At 38.4% G+C, this 20,897-nt stretch overlaps 1 protein-coding gene across 4 annotated transcripts in view; it reads right to left on the reverse strand.

Annotated features, from left to right (window-relative positions):
• The window catches only part of SORCS1 (sortilin related VPS10 domain containing receptor 1), a 304,516-nt gene that overhangs the window by 157,591 nt on the left and 126,028 nt on the right, over positions 1-20,897 (reverse strand). For all 4 annotated transcript variants that reach the window (XM_037400891.1, XM_037400890.1, XM_037400889.1 and 1 more), the window contains exon 3: positions 18,413-18,512. In XM_037400891.1, coding sequence (XP_037256788.1) covers positions 18,413-18,512 — 100 coding nt within the window. The remainder of the gene's footprint in view (positions 1-18,412; positions 18,513-20,897) is intronic.

A 20,897-nucleotide genomic window follows, 5' to 3' on the forward strand; every position in this document is an offset into this window, starting at 1 on the left:
TGCCAGTGAAGAGGCTGATGTACAAGTATGGTCCAGAGAAGGAAGCAAGACATGCTCCTGTGCAGTCATGCATAAGGCTGTCAATCTAGTTCAGAGAAATTCATCAGTTATTTGGGTTGCCAAAGCACCAAAGATAGCCAAAAAGCTACGACAACCTACTAGTGACTAAGATAATTGCAAATATTCACAGACCGAAGGGGGAAAGGGGCTCTTCCACATATTCAAACAGGGGAAAAACTCATTTTTGCTGCTCTCCACAAATCATTAAGGTGGAACATTTTATCTGAATTGAAACACATTTAAAAGGAGAATTGCATATAAAGAGTACTCGCTGAAGGTACCCACTGAGAGCTGGGTACCTGCCTGACCCTCTGTGCCTCTGAAAAATCACTTTCTCCCATTACACATTCATCATCATTAATACTATCTCTGATCAGAATCACCCTGTCCCTGGAGAACCCCTAGGAAAGAACCCATGTGGGATGAGTCTGACCCAGAAGGAAGAAGCACATGGGCTAATTTCACTTTAGATTAAACTCAAACTCTACCGCAGCAGCCTTCAGTGTGAATGATTTGATAGATTACTGAGTAATGTTTTATGACATTTAGGGATGGATTTTTCAAGAGGAGAAGACTTCTTTTTTTTTCTGATGCTTTGCGTTTTTAGGAGAGAACAAGCCCTTCTGCTGCTTAGAAGTTGAAAGCAGATAACCTAGAGAGATGCTGTACTGGGGTTTGATTTTTATTTTTAAACTGTCTTCCACCCCAGCAAAAATAATGTTGTGATCTCATTATCCTTGTGATGAATCTGCTTCACTCACGTTTTCATAAAATATTAGTGCATCTAGCCTAGAAAATGTCTTTTTACTGAAAGACATGTTTTTTCCAGCTGAAGCAGTACACACTGTATATCTTTCACATAGCAATAATGTAGCACCTATTCATATAATTCCAAACAGAACCTATACACACAGTTTTACTGTGGCTGTAATTTAGATATATTGAATAATATAACCTTCTTTATAGTGGGCAACTATTTTTTTTATTATGCACATGAATTGACTATTAATAAAAATTGTTTGCACTTAACGCAGCACCTCACCCAAAGAAACTCTTAGAATTTCTCAGTGAAATACATTTCTGTTTTGCAGAGGTCAAGACCTAGCACTTCCCAGTGTAAAACACCAATACAGCTTTTTCAAAGTTATGTGGCAAGCCAGGAAGCAGATAAAGAAATAAACCCAGATTACTTGAATTTTAGATTATTAAAAATTCTTACATTTCTTAAAGTCACCTCTCCACTGCTTTGGGAAGGTAAGAATCCTACAGATATGAATATAATCCAGTTAACTTGAATACTGACGTCAGCTGAGATGCAGTTATACATGTTTTAGCCATGTAAGGAAAATGCTCCAAGTTCTTGACAGGCTGTTGCAACCTATACTCCTATTGGGGGTAGCTGAATTAGCTGAAAGCTACCTTGGGCTGTGCCAGCCTATCGCCTGTAGGAGTCAGCTACAAGACAGAGGTACAGCCCATGGATAGTTTTGTGATTAAGATGCCCTAGCCTGTTATAAATGTATATAGATTTAGCTACATCTACAGTGCTTTCAGGGAGCTACATAAAGAAGGAATCTAAACCTTGAGTTCTCTTGACTTAGCTCCATGAGGCTACATTGCTGAATATGCAAACTTGTCACACTGCATCCGTTGTTCAAATTGTGGAAATAACAGCCAAACTCATCCTGCCTGCAGATCTTGCCTGCTTGTAAACACCACCGACATCCTCAAAGAACCACTTTATGGTTGACTTTTCTGACCAACGCCAACCATTCAGTGATGATCAATCACATGCTATTGGCCTAGCAGATCCTCACTGAAATAAAGGGAATCCTGAGGCCCAAAGAAGTGTTTTGTTTTCTCCCTGAGTTTCCTTTTAGCCTACACCTACATTCAGCATGTTTGCAAATCTCACCCTCAGAGTGGGCTTAGGCTCATTCTTGAAAGACACTGACTGAGGCGGCAGCCATACTCGGAACAGATGCATGATTTTAGGGGCTCTAATATCACAGAAACAGACTGAGCAGTGGATAAGTGTTGGAATCTGGAACACTTGCAGAAATGACTAGCCACCTTAGACATTTTTTACTTACCTCTTTACTCATGACTCCGCTAGTGCTTTGCAGCATTTTCTTTTTATTTTCTTTTATTCCTAGCCTTGTTTGCTACATCTATAACCACAGCCTCGATCTGAACAGCTAATTACATGACCCTATAATTACAGGGTCAAGTAAAGATGCAGGTTGACACAGCGAAAAAATAATACATACAATTATTTTTTTTACTTTTCTGCCTCTGGGTTTGTGGCGCTCTGCTGTGACAAGCATAGTACATGCTGCTTGCCAGTTAACATACACTGCTTGATCATTATCAACCACTAGGAGAGAAAGAAATGCTTTTATAAACCTTCTTTTGCTGTTTATTTAGATGTGACCTGCAGAGATACTGTGGGAAGGAAAGTACACCTATCCAGTGAAACTAGTGATCATAACTACAGGCTTTACCTGTATGCCTAATTCACCTCAGACGATGTTAAATTCCTGTCCAAATTCTGCCTGTAAGGATGACCCTTCTGACTTAATTTTGTTGTAAAGGGAAAATGTTTCCTGTAATACATGAGCTATATAAACGATAGCAAAAGGATCAGGGTTACCCATCAGCTTAGATATGTGATGTCAGTGAATAAATAGCATATACCTGCACTCATGGTAAGGCTAGAACTGAAGAGAGACTTTTTGATTACCAAGAATTGGAATTAATAGCTCTTTGGGACACACAAGGCAATTCACATGGTTCAGAGTTACTTTTCAGGCTGCCTGCCAAATCAGGAAAATGGTACATACACTCCTAAGACATTTAGAAATGTTTTAATGGAAACACCTTAGTATGACATGAACCCGTATGCCGAGTCCAAACCTCTAGCATCTGCTGCCTCCTTCCTAACACAGCCAATAACACCTCCTGTCAGTTTGCAGCATGAAGACAGGTTGGGAGATTTCTCAGAGTAAGGCAGTTGTTTCCAGAGAACTGTTACACAATGGTTTTCCCTAGCTGTCAGAGTAGTAGCTTGGTATCCAAGAAAATGATGTAGAAGTTAAGCAAAAACCCAAACTCGGACTAACCCAGCTAGAAAGGCTTACAGAGGGTGAAGACACTGCTTCTGTAACAAAAATGTGATTACAAGCTTCAGGCCAAAGTCAAACATTCTTTAGACACCAATAACTTCAGGCCAGGTGCTACTCGACCCCATAAAGCCTACAACATATTTTGTTCTACTATTCTTCATGAGAAAGGGGTTCTTGGACCCTTTTTTTTTTGTTGTTTTTGTTTTTCTTTAATGTTGTTGTTTTCTCCACCATGATCTTCCATGGTTGTTTTCAGCTATGAAGGAAACCTTTAGCAAGCAAAAAGTCTGATGCAAGTTCTACCTCTTAGCATTCTCAGGAAAGCTTGAATAAAGGAAAGCCTCAATACTTCAGTTTCTCTTTATATTAGCTATAATGAATCAATGTTGGTTTTATCCCCCATATAGAAAGACTTAATAATTAACTGGAGTTGCTTTGGATTTCTGATGTTAAAGCACATAATGGCACAGATGATAAACTACCTCTTTATCATGCAAACCTAGTTGCCTCTTGCTGGCTTCAGATGACAAAGTTTGCATTCATCCCTGGGGGGTTGCCTCCTAAGTCATAATCTGATGGCCAGGAGAAAAAAAAAAATAAAAAATGGAAATAGGTAGAGGCTTTATTTTATCCCTAGGGAAATTTCAAACCCTTCTATAAAATCTTTTTATTTTTACTTCTTGATATTTTTTATTTCCCCATAATATATGAAATAGTATCTAGCAGGGCTTGACAAATCTGTTCCTGCAGTTAATAAAGCTCCCAGTCCAGGAAGTTTTATTTTTCCAGGTTTATTAGACATAAAAATCAATTTTGAGCCTGATTCACATCTAAAACAACCTTCTGGAACCAGCAAAAGTAAACAAGAAAACAGAAAGAGCGTTAGAAGTCCAGAGGGTATAAGGGACTGTCAGTATTTCCAATTATTGGTAGCCTTATTCTAGGGAAGATGGTGGAAAAGCGGTTCCCTAAATCTGCAGAGATAGCAATCTTAAAATAAAAGTTACATGTGAAACCAAAATGCACAAGCAACTCTTTCTTAGGACCAGGGATCCTCCCTTGGACTGGAGAAGAAAGGTGTATCTTTTGTTCCTTTTCAACAGTGAAGCTACTCAGTGGTCGTTTACAGCTTTGGTTCCTTTAAATCTCATCTGGGGGGGGGGGGGGGGGGGGGTGTGTGGAGAGGGATGGAGGAAAGGTTTGAGTCATTGTGAGGAAGGAAATGTAATGTTTCATCAAATTCCACTCAAGGAAGAATATGGGCCCAGGAAAAGCATTGTTTTTACAGAGTTTTGTAGGTGAAGGAAAAACTAATTCTTGGTCTTATTCACACACATTCCTAGAATCACCTGTGACTTATCTATGTCACCAAGTTTAAAGTTATTTGGTGCCGGCTACGAAATCATTCTGCACAAAAACGTTAAAGTGTGGTCTACTAACTTACTAGAGTATGAAGACTTGAGCAAAACAAGTGAATAAGAAACCAAAACAGAATGCCTTGTACCAAAACCAGGAAGAAAAATGAACCAGACTTTGCTCTACAATTATCAGGCAAGGAGATACTGGCAGATATTACACTGGCTTATATACAACACGGCCATTTTCTAAGCAAGTCAAATTCTCTTGTAATTAGGCTTGTGCAAAATGGTAGACACTAGATTTTTCTGAATTCTTCATCATAATAATTATTTAGAAACCTCTGGACAGCTTACTAATGTCTGTTTTATACCCAAGCATCTATACCATAACCCTGTATACTATGCTGATATTAAAACTGAATTGCCTTCTCTGATACATATCACGATAATATTACTTTTTTTCCTTAAGAAGTATTGAAGGTTTGGCAATAGGCTGAACATCCAAGGTTTTCATGTAACCTCAAAGATCACATACAAGAAGAGATGACAAAAACAAGACACCTGAACACATTTTTTAAAGTCGCGAACTTTCACAAAAAAAAAAAAACAAAAAAACAACCAACCATGTTCTGGTTTATCATAGATTCATTCAGGTTGGAAAAGACTTTCAAGATCATCAAGCCCAACCATTAACCCAGGACTGACAAGTCCATCACTAAACCATGTCCCTAAACACCACATCTACATGTTTTTTAAACACCTCCAAGGATGGTGACTCCACCAGGGCCTCCCTGGGCAGCCTGTTCCAATGCTTGACCACCCTTTCAGTGAAGAATTTTTTCCTAATATCCAATCTAAACCTCCCCTGGCGCAACTTGAGACTATTCCCTCTTGTCCTGTCACTTGTTATCTGGAAAAGACCGACCCCCACCTGCCTGCAACCTCTTTTCAGGGAGCTGTAAAGAGCAATAAGGTCCCCCCTGAGCCACCTCCTGTCAAGGCTGAACAGCCCCAGTTCACTCAGCTGCTCCTCATAGGGCTTGTTCTCCAGACCCTTCACCAGCTTCATTGTCCTTCTCTGGACATGGTCCAGCATCTCAGTGTCCCTCTTGCAGTGAGGCTAGTCTGACTAGTTCTCCAGATAGACATCTTCAATAAAGAAAAAGTCTCCATACTCCATCAGCAGTTGCCTCTACCCTCAAAAATTCCAGCTTAAAGAGGAAACAGGAGTTGGAAAGACTTAATAAGCATGAAAGTATAATTTTACGGTAAGAATTTTAACGACAATACGCAGCTTTGTTAGTAGTAATGCGGTATTTACAGTCTTTGTTTCTAGTGGTTTGCAATACAGGAAAGTACAGGCCTTGGGGCTCAAGTCATTTGCTTGGTACACAGCTGTCCAACTTTCCCCCCTCAACTTTCAGAGCACTGTAGTTAGTTACTAGCAAGGCCAACAGCATGTCTGCCCTTCAACTGCTGGCAAATCTCTGCTGTAGAATAATTGGAGCCCATTAGCTGAAGGAAGAAAACAAAAAGAGGAAGCAAGCCATGCCATCATGTGAAGCACTTATTCTTTCATTTGGAATTTTCTTATACTCCTGATGACAAGCATAAGAGAGATTAATTTAAAAGCTTCATTAAAACTATGCTGTTTTCCCCAAAGTGTGTGTGTGTGTGTATATATATATATGTATGTTCTGGAATTTTCACTCTTGCTACCTTTAGCAAAGTTTCAGTGATGAAGAAAAGCAGACAAAACCCCAACAAATTCTACCTGGCAAAGAGCCATAGCTCCAATTACAGCAAGCACTATGGGAATAAAAGTAATAGATTTTAATTGGTGCCCAAGGGGAAAGGTCAGTCTCCCTGGAACAATGGGAGTCTTTGGTGGTAATTGACTGAATGCTGCTGTGAGAGCTTGTAAATGTCAGTAACACACTTGAAACAGTAGCAAAAGGAAAGGTTTGGAATCCTGGAACACAAGGAAGAGTTTTGCTGGTAGAGAGATTACATAAAGAGAATGGTGAAACACTTCAACAAGGGACTTGACTTGGAAGATAGCTCTCAGCTCCAAGGTTCAAAATGCCAGACATTTTCAAAAAGTCTGGAAGAAATGTATTTATTTTCAAGATAAATAAGGAATATTTCAATGCACACTGGTGTTAGACACACAGGGGTCTGGGGAAGCAGATGGTTTTTGAACCTTGCCCACTGCTACACTGGATGACTGACTTAAGCTTCTTCTATCCGTTTGCAATGGCCTAGTGCTGCTTTTCTCCCAACGGGCTTTGAATGATGTTTCCTTGTTTCCTTTCAGCTCTTTTTTTGTTGTTAAAAGGTTTATATATTTTTTAACAATACAAATAAAGGGTAACAACTCGCATGGATAGCATGCAGTTTGGGACTCCCTGCAAGAAAGGAAAGGTATAAAAGGAGATCAGATCTTCCAGAATTATATGAATTAGGAGAAAAGATGATTTTGTGGCTAGGATTTCAATCAAAATCCTATGTCTGTTCCTGCCTTTGCAGTTGATTATTTTCTGACCTTAGAAAAACATACATTTGATCTCAAACATATATTTGATCTCATTCATAAACTAAGTCTGAAAATATTTCTTCTCAAGCACCTATTAACGCAAAATGCATAAATGACCAAGGGTCCCAAGATGTAGGCAGAGAAACTCTTACACTTTCTTCCCCAGCTGATACTGTCTGGCTGCCTTTGGTTCATCTGCAATTGTTCTTTGCTTTCTGGGAGCTGAACAACGTTACATTAGGGAGGGCATATGGACATGTTTGCATTTCTTTCCTAAGTGCCAGAAACTAAGCAGAGACTGCTGTCCTGAAGGATAGCTATGCAATTGCTATGCTATCATGCGCACTATTTACCATTAGTAATAGTGATAAATGGGAGACAAATTGTGCATCAGAACTCAAAGGAACAGATGCTGTTCAAACACAGAGGAAAAAAAAAAATCTCTTTCCTAACTTATAAATAGGACAGAAGAATCCGGGGCTTGATGCAGAACAATGAGTCACAAAAATATGATATAAAGTTGTCAGTCCTGTATAATGTCCAGAAACAGCTGTAAACCCACTGCCAGACTCATTAAAGGAACAACTTCTAATAGATTATCTTCACCAGAAAGCTATACCCAGAGTAGACAACATGCTCAAGAGTGCACAGAAAGTGCTGAACCTATGAGCAAACAGTGTCCAGCATCCACACCACGTGCTCAAGGCTAAATCCTCTAAAACATTCTGGCTGAAAAAAAACAACACACAAGATAATGTTCAAACTTTGCGCAATTTGCTGTGCAAAGGAGTCCTAAAAGAGGGAAAAGTGATTTTTTTAATCTTGTCTGAAGATACACCTCCTAATTTTGCAGCAAAATTAGTCACCAAAAAGTGAGGTCAGTTCTGTTAACTGTGCAGTTTCACAGAGAATATATCCCATTGCTTTCTTTCTGTATCTTTGGTCTATCTGTGGGGGGGGGGGGGAAATGTTGATGCAGGCACATAAACATCTCATCATTCAGACACAAACCCCTGAGAAATGCCTGCACATAGGGAATTTGGGATGCAAGGACCAGATCACAGTTCATTCTCATGTTTCTTTGTGCATATTCCTGAAGTTTGTCCTCCCAAGGGACTAATGTCTGAAAGTTCTTGCTAAAACTAAATTGCTCAGTTATCATTAAGTTACTTAAACGTCTAATATCATTTTCCCCTCTTTTTTCGATGGCCATTTGTTGTCCACTGAATTCAATTCTAATTCTCCTTATTTGCTTTGGTGAAGGAATAAGATACATGGGACTGAAAACTGTGAAGAGGCTTTATGTGTACAGAGAGGCATAAAGAGACCTAAATACATGTGTGCAGAGGAGAATTCAGTGTTTTGCTGTATTGAAACCGTTAAGGGCAGACTTTTGACAATGAAAGAAACAAAGTGATTACGAATATAATACAAGATCATTATTAAGTTCCATTGTTTTCAGTAGCATTTATCTTGGTAAATCTCCTAAGAAATTAAAAGTGCAAATGTTTCAAAACAGAATGATTTTAGCTTTTCATCCCAGAAACATTGTCAATTTAACATTAATCTCTTCAAGACAGAAAAGCCTTGCATAACCTCAGTATAAAAAAAAAAGTTTGAGTAGGAATAAGTGATTTTTTTCTAAATAGCAAAATCCATTATTCGTAACATTCTATATGCAACAGAACACTTCGTAAATTTGTTTGCTTCTTGTCAAATAACATGTTATTTAAACGTTTCTTATCTTTTGAAAATATTCCACCACCTCCAGTTTTTAAACTGTACTGGCAGTTTAGGAAAAAGCAAAAACCAATGTGTTGGCTCTCAAATTTCCAAGAACATTTTGCAACATTCAACATTTACTACCAAGTATTTCACTCAGATCCACATATGCCTTTCTTAGCAAACATATACAAAAACACTGTGAAGGCACGAGTGTGCCCTAAACATTCACCATGATGAAAAAATTATTGGGAAACAGTATAGGGCTTGATCCACTGCATCAGAATACACAGCAAGAACTCCAATAGTTCTATATGAGCCTATTTTGGTCTATTTGATTAATGTCATTCTTTCTACACTGCCCTCAGCACTGTCTCCAATTATTGCCATTATCACTATGATCACTTCCTCAACAGCTCTCTCTCCTTTGCTGTCACTTATCCCTTAAAAAATCCTACCTTTAAAGAACCACTGACCACAATTCATTACTTCTGAACGTGGTAGAAGAGATTCCTCCACAGAAAAACTGGGTTTGTGCAAATTTGTGGGAGACCTGTACCCATCTGGAAGCCAGTCCATGGTAAAGAGAAGGATAATTCTTTGTGCTCCTACCTATACTTCACTATGCCATTATTTTTCAAGCTGTAGTAGCCATTGTATTTTCTTTGCTCCCCAAATTATATGCCCTTCCTAAATATTTTAATTCCTTTTTTTTTTTTTTCTACTAATAAGAAGAGGTGGAGAGATAGGAATCAAAAGACTAGAGACAAAAATATGGATTACAGTGTCTGATTTTCAGTAAATTTTGACCCTTAAATTCTCTTTTGTGTTACCTTTGACTCAGGATTTTTTCCCCCTCTTCTGGCTCTGGGATATCTCTCTCTGTCCCTGCAACAAGAAACCTAAACTTTTCACTTAGTAGCACTAAAAAGAAATAGCTCATTTACAGTTTCTGCAATATCTTTTAATACCAGACACTGAATTAGTCCCATTTTCTCCCAGAAGCTTGGCTGCTTCCGCAGTGAGCTGTTACTCTTGATATGATATATGAGTTACTATTTGTTAGTCTCTAATTCTCATGCTATCTGCATACAAGTCAAATTCCACATTTTCTTAGCATCAGACAACTTTCTAATTATATCCATTAATCCTTGCCACCACTCCCCTTCTCTGCATTTATGAACATCTATCAGAATTTTCATAATCAAGACTATTTTTTTTATTTTCTTCTATTTCTTCTCTTCTCCTTGTACTCCAAGTACAGCCAGACAGAAGGTGTAACACTCAAGTATCCTGTCATTTAGTCAATTTCTTCATCATAACATATCTAGACTACAGGAGTGAGCAATTGCAATCTGGTGATAAACATGCCCTATAGATTATGCTAATTAAAAGATAATACATATGACTCTGTCACGGACATGGCAAGGGATGGCTGAGTTCAGAGCTCCTGTGGTCAATAGTCATACTTTTGTTATTGTCACCAGTTCCAAACCCCAGCCAACCAACCATCATATGGCTTATGCCACAGTATCACGCTATTTTTCCCTTTAAGGCCAGCTTCTGAAGTCATGCAGTAGCAAGACAATTTCCACGTTTTGCAACCAAAGAATTAAGTTCCTACCACAACACAGCAGTGAAGAGATATAAAAGTGAGATTTAGGTATGTATCTTTAATGGCTCAAAATCCAGAAGGTAAATGAAAACAACCCTACTGCACATATTTTCAGTTCAACTTGATGGGACACAGAACAAGCTGATTTTCAACTTATTGGGGGTAGTTTATCACAAGAAAAAAAAAATCAATATTATGGTGGCAGGCTTTCTTCCTGGTTTTCTTCTTTTCTTCCTTATGGAAATGGATGGAGCTACAAGTTTGACAATAAGACAGGTCTGCTCTGCAGTTGGATGCATTCTTGCTCTACCATCAGTTGCAGCTGCCTTTATTTAGGCTGCAGCTAGCAACACATTCCTCCTCTGATCTCTAAGCTGCTGGCATATGTCCTGCTTTGCCAAAAGGGAAAGCATCTGTTCCAGAATATTTGGGAAATCACTGAAGAATTTAAAAAGGATGAAATAATTGAAGGACATTCAACAAAAGATTATCTTGCATAAACCTTAACTGCCCAGTTTGTATAAAACAGGGGTCAGAATCAGAATGGAAACACCACCTTTGAAACCCTCCTTAGCCTGGGTGAATCTTGGCTCTAAAGCCAAATTCCATGGCTCATACTACCCTATCATTAGTTTCAACGCTCTGTGTGCCCTTGGAGACTTCTGTGAGATACAACAGCATACTGTAGTACTTTTAGCGGGAAAATGTCAAAACTGCCATGATTTTTGATAGGCTTACAAGAGCAGCAGCAGAATAAATGGGCTTTGATTTCACTTCATGTCCAAGAAGAGATGTAGAATGTAGAATAATGGCAAGGGCTTTGCGTGTAATGGCTATTGTAAAAGCTGTCACATACTATAGCCACAAATCAGAAAGTTTGGTAGTGAATGCTGCCAGACACTTCAAAAGTCAAAATACTCATTTTGAAAAATGAGAGTCTGCCTTCACTTTGTTAACAGGGACCAAATGCTTGTTAATTATTGGTTTCCCATGAACTCAGCATTAAAGACTAACAATACAGCACCAGCTCTTCAGTCACTGCCACTTTACAGGTCTTTATTGACTCCAGTGAAACTACTGAACTGCAGTTGTATTGGATCATATCCAAAAGATATGTGGAACAATCTACCTTTTTAAACTAACAAAAAATTTAGCTTTATCCTTCTTTCCATATTGGGTGGGGCGGGGATGGGGGGCGGGGGACGGGGGGCAGGGGACCACGACAACAATCTTCTGAAATGGAAATCAAGTCTGTACTTGATTATCTAGTGCACAGGTGGAAGCATTAGTCTTGAATTTACAGATATTACAAGAAATTAAAATTGTAATATATGTATTGTCATAAGGATATAACTTTCCAGTCACCACCAACAGTGGCTTCTAATAGTAGCAGACTTACTTCACCATAATTCCTGAACTGCAGAACTGAAAAATTTCTTTCTTTGAGGGGTGAGACATCCCTCTTCCTGTGGATAGTGAACCAATTAAATGTGTATAGTGTTATTAGAAGTCCATTGAACCACCCCTGCAATCCAGTAATTCTGACCCTTGTAGGTTCAGGATTTCGACTCTTTTCTCATCAGGAGATGAAGTCTTAAACCAAAACTGCTGAATGAAAGACTTGGACCACTGTATTTAGAGAAAAGATATAAGTGAGGAAGAACACCTATGTTCTCCCACTGGAAGACCATTGGAGAAAAGGCATGTGTAGTCCTATCTACACCAAACTGTCTATCAGATCAGCAAAACCACCTGATGAATCCCACCCCACATTCTCTTGATTCCCCCCTTCTAAAAGACTGTCTCTCAAGTAAAAGAAGAATCCATGAATTCATAGCTATGAAGCTATGAAGATTCATTTACCTATGGTCACAGCATAGGAGACATTTGAAACAAATCGAGGGGCTTCTTCATATACCTTCCTATGCTATACAGGGTTTAATCGTCTAATCCAAACAGAAGTTTTCATTTGATGAAATGCATTTTTTCAATCTGCAAAACACGTCAGTACAAAGTGGCTCCTCCCTTGCAAAAGATAAGAAAAATCTTTCATTAAACATGTCCTTGAAATCTCCTGGGCAGTACATAATTTAAAATAAAATAAACAAGAAAAAAAAAAAAACACACAAGAAAAAGTAAACCACCCAAAACCCTCACCATTCACATCTGTTACACAATGCCTTTTTGGTCTCTTCTGACTGTCTCTTTGAAGGCTGCACTCACAGCCTGCAGCTAACAAGGACCTTTCCTTCCAAATGAAAGAGGAGAGCAACAGAATAATTGATTTTGTCTCTGCAAGACTGGACTGCAATAGCACTTCGGGCTATTGGCATGATTGATCGACTATAGACCCTGGGTTTCCCACTGTGCCTAATTTACTAAGGATGCCATCCCTTGACAGCCACGGGATCTGGTTCAGTCTACAGTGAGGTGTGCTAAGAACTCTGCTGAGCTCTAACCTCCCCAAAACAAACTGATAGCCTTCACACTAAGATTTACAGAGGCCTGCAAGGAGGACACCACTGGAAATAACTGTTTTTCCTTAAGTAAAAAAATCAAGACTTGTCATCACATCAGACTTTTGAAAGCTTCCATAGTGAGACAGGTCACAGAGAGGATTTTTAGAAGTGTTCCAAGTCTGATTTTAGCAACTGAGAGTAACAGCTTCTAAAGAAACAGCAATGTCAGGTGGAACTGTTCATCCCTATGGATATTTACCCCAACTTTAAGGACAGCAGGTGCAAAGGGCAGTGTAAAGCACGCAGTTTCAGGTCTTAGTGTTTACACAACTCGGCAGTTCACATTCCAAAACCAGAAGCCTCCCCGAAACAAGCGAACACCTCTAATACCACAGGATACAAAATAGCACTCAATCATTCCCATTTCAGATAATAAGGGTAAATCTTCTCCTGCCTTGACTGATAGAAACATTTGTCAACTATTCTCTCCACCACCACCCAATGCTAGAAAGAACAAAAGGCTGGGCTGCCATTCCTTTCATTTTGAAATCATTAATAGGAATTAATTTGAAGCAGTTAGGGATCCGGCCAGCATTGAAACCCACACAATTATATTTACAATAAATATTCGTTATCTTCGAGCTACACACACAACAGGACGGTGCTTAACATGCTGTGATAAAGGTGCTAATCACAACCGCTAAATATAAAAGAAGAGGAAGGCATATGTAATGCATTCATCTTTAGACAGAAAGAAAAAGAGGACACTACTGCACAGCAATTAAAATCTGAACATTTGGAGGAATAAAGGGAAAATTCAAGGCAGGCCTGCAGAAAGAAAGGGAGAGAGAAAACAAAACAAAACAAACCCTAACAAAAGTTCAAACCCACAGAAAATATCTGATGGACTAGCCCTATTAATAGCGTAAAAGTTGCTGGCAGATACTATCACCCAACATTTTATTAATTAAATGGAGATACATGGGTACAAGTGGTTTGAAAGTACAAAGAACAAATGGGCTGCACAAACTGGCTCTTTGCAAAGAACACAGTGTACTTCATACAAGGATACAGTGTCTAAATTAGCCTGCAGCATTTTTTGAGTCAAAGAAAAGCTTTAGTTAAACCAATTGTAAATCCCCAATACCACTCATTCACTTTTTATTTGCATAGGTCCGTGATTTTCCATGCAATGTTTAAAAGCAGCCTATACCAAAGGCTCTGATAAAGACAGAACATAAAATTTAGTGCATGTGAATGACAAACTTCTGTGAAAATGGATTTTCAAGATATCAACTTGGATATCTATTTTTAACCCATCAGTGCCATGATTCCCAAACACTATTCCTTCATGTAGAAGCATTTAAATCATTTTATTTCCCCTCACAAAAGGCTCAGTGAAGCTAACAAATAAGCCAATATTGACATACCTAAGCCTACAGATTTATTGCACATTGGGGATTCTCTCTTCCGGAGACTTGTTGACAAATACTCAAACAGGCTCTGTGCCTTTGGGAAGATCCCTCTGTTACAATTCCCTCCCCAGTCCCCTCCCAATCTATACCATTAGTCATATCACCAGGAAGTACCATAATTCAGTGAAAGGATACAATACTAAAAACCAGAGTTTCCACCTCTCTTCCTGCTGTAACTTATACATGGCTATGTCACTCACCATTTTCTGTAATTTACTTAAGAAAACACTGTAATTCAGAAAAATATCATGCAACAGCAATAGGTCATCAGTTTAAATTGTAAGTAACAGTTGACTTTGTTCTCATTTTTATTTCCAAAGCACCCTTTTGTAATACAACATTGTCTACAATGTCTGGTTAAAGTATTTAATTTTGTTCAATAAAGAGACAAGAACTAGAATTCAGATGCTTTTAGAAAGAAATTGGCATTCATAGACTGTGGGAAGCTCTACAAATCCTGTGTATTTATAGATACACTTTTTTTCTAGATGGAGAAGAGCAAATAAATTACAGCAAACAATTTATTCAACACATGCTGCTGTTTGTTCTTTTCCAGAATGTGAAAATCATCAGAAATTAATGAACAAATTTATTAATTATTTGAATAAATCCAATTACATGCATTCTACAGTTCATTGTTCCAACTGCTCTGCAAGGAACAGACAAGACTATGTACAGGGTATACTTGTTTTTATTAGAAACAATCAGTCTTGAGTCAGCAAAGTTCCAACATTTACCTTCTGTTTCAATGAGACCATTCCTAAAACTTAAGCATGTGCTAAAAGGATTTTTTTCAGAAGGCAGCTTCAATAAATTAAGTCCATGCTGCCCCACTAATGAACCATTGTTGTAGCAAGGTCTCTTGCCCAATAGCTTTAAGATTAAAAAATGCACCATTTATTTTCCACTACCAAAGCAGCGATTTCTCTCTGCTAAGGAATGCCTTGCAGAACAAAGAACATAGAAGGCTGCAGCTGCAGTCAGAGAAAGCACTTCCCACATATAACAAATATTTAGGGAAAACATGCTGTTAGCATTTGCCCAGTATTAACTCCTGCAGCATAAAAAATCTTCACATGAATAGTATGTGTTATAAAGTTCATGGATTTTAGCATAGTTGAGTCCTACTTTTAAGAAAAATGTCTGCAGCTCTCACCCGGCCCACATTAGTGAAACAAGATGCAACTTTCAAAGTAACCAGAGTTTCTCACAGTGTTATCAGAATTTCAGGGGGTGGGAGTGGGGAAACAGGTCTCAGGATCCATAGGGTTTAGTTGAAAGTGTTCTTGGTGGCAAAATTTCTAAGTACGTTTCTTTCTGCTTTCCATCCGCAGCAGGTATGATAAAGACCCTGAGGTTTAGTATTTTTGCTTTCATTGTGGAAATACAACATAGTTCTACACTCTACTCCCCATGCCCTCTTAATCTTGGGGGACTAGCTAGGTGCCTAAAGTTAAATATTCATTGGAGGAATGGCCGAATGTTCTACAGAAATAGACAGCATAAGCAAGGCTTCCAAAAGTTCTCCCCACACGCCTAATTCTGCTCCTGCTGAAATAAATTTTGGAAAATTCAAGCTTGGCCCATTACACAGGTCCTTTCATCCCTTGTGTCACAGCTTTCCTCTGGCACTGTCCCATACTGATTAGAGGCCAACTTTAGCGCAGTCTACTGCCAGAACAGGCAGTTCCACCCTTCCACCTGAAAGCTTTATCCTTTCATCTATTTGTTTTTTGAGCTGGAAATGGATTAGTTTTCAGGCAGATTAGTCCTTGATCCAGCTCACCAGATGGCTACACAAACAAGGGTGGCAGTGTGAGGAAAGGAATGGGAAGGTGCAGCCAGAGGTAGTTTTCAGAGCCAGCCTGCATTTAGGTTGGTTTAACATGCTTGCAAAACCTTTAATTTCATCTTAGGTTTCTCTGAACCACAATAGCTAAGTGATCATGCAGGTTTTGCCCAGCTAAAACCCCTCTTAGTTCTAGAGAACAGTATTATTACTGTCCAACAAACATCAGGCACGAGTATATATACACACACACCTTCCACACCACAATCTCTGTGCCAAGAGACTAACCTTTCAAACCTCAAACCTGAAGCATATTTCAGTGATCTGATGATTTCTTTTTTAGCTTCTAGTGAAAAGTGTCATATCTTCATCAGGGATCAGCTGCAATGAGAAGAGATCACTCCACCAATCTGGGACCATTTAATCCCAATTCAACCTGATTTTCATCAGGACACTTGAACTCATACTGTTTCTTGATTGCTTTGATTACAATCATTTATCTCTCTACTCCTACACCTTTTTCCGGTCCTGTATAATCATAGCTATGCAGGTAGGTATAAGGAATCAATCAGGTGGCATTACAAATGGTAGCCAACTTCTGTTTCTGAGGGTCTTCCAGCAAAACCTAACTTCATCAGAACAGGTAAGGACTGGAATTCCACAGCTATAGTCCATTAACCAGAATACCATTAAGAGAGCACTTGATAGATGTCTTGTTAGGACCACATGAGGCAGCTGCCTGTAGCAAAGAAGTGGAATGTATGACACTAAAAGTCCACTCTAGCTTTATGTTCCAGTGTCTGCAAACATTGTTTCATCAGGGGAAGAAAGTCCCTGAACATCAGTCAAAGATTCTTGGTTATGAGCAAAACATTGTTCACAGGGCCAGATGGGGGAGTAGAGGGTAGGATTACGTATACACTGTCACGTGTCTACACCCCAGATGGCAGTATGGACTTCCACTTAAAGTCAGTTGGAGAAAAGAAGGTGACATTAGGACATGATTTGTATCAACCCAGGGTCAATTTCTTAATAGAACAAATGACTCATGCGTAGAAGTGCCTGTTCCTTTTGAACAGTTAAACATGAACTACTCCCTGGATAGGACAGCTCCCTCTTCCTTTTACAATCTATCTTAAAGAATACATAGGTGTTTCAGTATAATGAAACCAGCATCATAGTGACCTCAGCTGCCAGAATATACACAGCCTCCTTTAGAGGTGGGTCTTCATTAGCATTTTCTGCTGATACAATTCAGTTTTGCTTCTAGTAACTTGAACTATCCACTAGGACAGAAAGCAAGGATAGAAAACTATTCTAGCCAGGTTCATATTCCGTCTGATAAAGAGCTTGAGTCAGGCCTTCCACCCGCTGCATATGCACTATAGCCTCACAGCTAGTAAGTCAAGCAGACAATGGTGTCACCACTGGCATTTATTTAATAATGTTTTGATTTCATTTTGATTCTTTTCTTTTCTGGACCAATATATGAGGATATCTGAAATGAAATTGCTAGTAATTTCGGGATGATTGAAACTACTTCTTAGTTTCCACACCAAAACACCAAAAACGAGAGTTAAACCCTTTTTAAACAGCATGTGCAGAGTCTTTAAACACAACATTTTTTACTAGTATATGCAAGAATACGAGTCATCATCATTGTGAACTGTGCTTCATCACTTCCTATTGCATACGTCCAAAACACAAAAATTTTATCAAAACCTGATCTCAAAGAAGGCATCAGATACCTTTTATGAACATGTCAGCATTCTAAATTCTTAATAAACTGTTAGTCAGTAGGGTGCTTGCATCATTAAAACCTTCAGGGCTTCAGAAAGCATTTTCTCTGCAGGAATTTGTCAAATCCTGTTCAGTTAACTATTGGGAGCACTTAAAAGAAATAATGTTACATACAATCTGGTCACTGTAGGTGCATTTCTGCCATTCTAATGAGTCTCACTTTCAGACAACAAAACCATCACGATTCAGGAGGTAAGCAACAATTAAATGCATGATGCCTATTATGCCTATGCATTTAATGACCATATTTTGTTAACATATATATATGTTATATATAACATCAAGTACGCTGGTAGGTAGTATAGATGGTACAAGGTGGCTGATACTTTGGTAAAGCCGCATATATTTTCAAGGGGAGGGAGGCAGAGTTTCCAGCCACTTAAATAGTAATAGATACTAAGGAAACTGGGAGAAATCACCAGGACAGAAATTGCATCATAAAGTCAAAACAGGCCAACCCTGCTATCACCTACCTTACGTTTGTTTGTTGGACAAACATACAAGTAGCTCAAAATAGTCTTCAGACCGACTTTATCATTCAGTTTCTCATACGTTGTCCCATAATCTGTTGACCTACAATTCAAAGAGACATTTCATAAATACAAACACTTACTCACAAAAGCACAAGTCACTTGGTGGCTTTTCAATATAAGTCATGCTTTACATAACAGAATGGCTCTCTAGAGCTTTTTGAATGATTCATGTAGTATATAATGATACTTAATTATATACACACAGCATCATGTGAGTGCTTATAATTTGCATTTAAATTAGGTTAGGAAAAATTAAACCAGCATCTTCCCAAAGCATTTTAAAATCAACATGTACGATAAGAAATGCTAAATTCTGCATATAGAAGACTATAATGATAGTCAGAAATGCCAAATAGCAGACAGCAAGAGACTAAAGTTATGAATTCATTGTATACTTCAAGCTTAGACTAATTTTGTTAAGATGAGTCTTTTCTAAGTATATTCCAAAATAGCTGCTCCAGCTGATTGTTCAGTGAAATTGGAGTTCAGTTTTCTGTGAAAAACACTGATGTCCCTTTGAAAACCTAACTACACAAACATTACACCTACAATTTTTATTTCTTTTTTCCACATGAACTATCAGAGAACACGGACACATGTGCTTTATTCTTGCTTAAAGATATATATTATATATAATAATATATTTCTGATACAAGGGTTGCCCATAGAGACACTGACTACATCTCTTGGGAAAAAACAAAACAAGTGAGTAAGACTGTGCAGAGTTCCTGTAATGTCTCTCCTTAACATGTAATTGGAATCAAGATCAATTATCAACATAGCTTTTGTTCATTATGCAGCTTGTCCTTGCCTGAATTATGTCCTAATATCCAAGGCATTTAGATAATCAGCCCAAACCAGTACAGATGGTATCCACACACTGCAGAAAAGTGACATGTATCCGGGTAACAGAGACATTTAAAAGTATAACATATTCTTGCAGATAATAAATCTGCATCTCGTCTTTGAAACATACAAATGGGTCCATATAGAACTTCACTTGCAAGTTGTAACATGGATTTTTCCCTTCTGCTAATCACTCCAAAACCAGTCATTCTGAAGTAAAGACTAGGCACCCATTATTTCCAGGTTCTCTCGTATCTGGGAAACAATGACTAAATTCACAAAGGTATTTAGGACAATTAACATTTACAAGTCGGTGTGTGTGTTCATCCCTTTTTACATGTGCATGTGTGTAGGGTGCAGGGTGTTAAATTTCTGGATCAGGTTCTACACCTACATTCACACTACAGCTTCTGGGATTTCACATTTTGCAATCAGTATATGAATAAAACAAGAAGGCAGCTGCTTGGGGTTTTACCCAGTAAGATGAATTGCACTAAAATGTGGATTTGCATTGAAGTTGAGTCTTTCTATTCAGGAACATTATAGAAGCATTTGCATGTATCAGTCCTGATCACGTAACAATTGACTTATGGTTTGCAACCATAGCTTTTTCCTTTCCCTCCTTCCCACCAATAAACATATGCACCCCTGTGCACATGTATGACCTTTGTTGGTTAGAGCATTAATGTCAACTTCTCATCTACTGATTGATCTTCCCTTTACAAGATCATCTCTCTCAGGAGCACATGTAAACTAACCGAGCTATCTCCTCAGTGGACTGAGAATGAGAATACTGTTATAGTTATTTCTGTTAATAACTCAGAGATGTGCCAGAATTCAAGTGAAAGAAGCTACAGCAAGATGCTGAACACAGTCCTGCCAAGAACTGCTGGTTCACTTTGGTTACATTGTCCACCTCATCACCTGGCCTTCTCAGGAATTAGTATTACTATTGTGGTTTGCCTCAAAACCAAAACTGTGAAGTTTGGGCTGATAAAGACACATAAATATTTTAAGCACTAAATCCAACCTGATGAGTTAGGAAAAACATATATTAAAGAAGTAATGCAGTTCTTTATAACAGTGACAGTGATTTCAAAATGAAACCCTTCAAGAGGGGATAGGAGTAAAGAGTATCTGACACATAATACTGGCTTTAAAATTTCTAAAGAATAACAGCCATTACCCCTGCCACAGCACAGGCAAACAGATGTCAAAGGCCTATTGCAAATGGTAATCTTAGAATTGCCAGCCACTTCTTATTTTAAATCTCTAAGCAATTATTTTGCATTCATAGTTTTATTTACAGGTAATGTTATATACAGATGGAAGTATGTGCTTCTGTTAACATCTATAAAAGCAACTGAAAGACTTCAAAGAAAGAAAAACATCATTTTTTGCAGATGAACAAATACACAAGAAATCAACAGAGCTACTATTTGATCTTACTTACATTACCACGTTCTAAACTAGCAATAGCCAGTCCTACCTGCCCAGTTACAAGCTGCTGTTTCTCTTACACCACTTTACAATTACCCTTAATTTTACCAGGGAGGTAAATGTTATACAACAGCAGATG

The sequence above is a fragment of the Falco rusticolus genome, chromosome 9, assembly GCF_015220075.1.
Source record: "Falco rusticolus isolate bFalRus1 chromosome 9, bFalRus1.pri, whole genome shotgun sequence".
Lineage (NCBI taxonomy): Eukaryota > Metazoa > Chordata > Aves > Falconiformes > Falconidae > Falco > Falco rusticolus.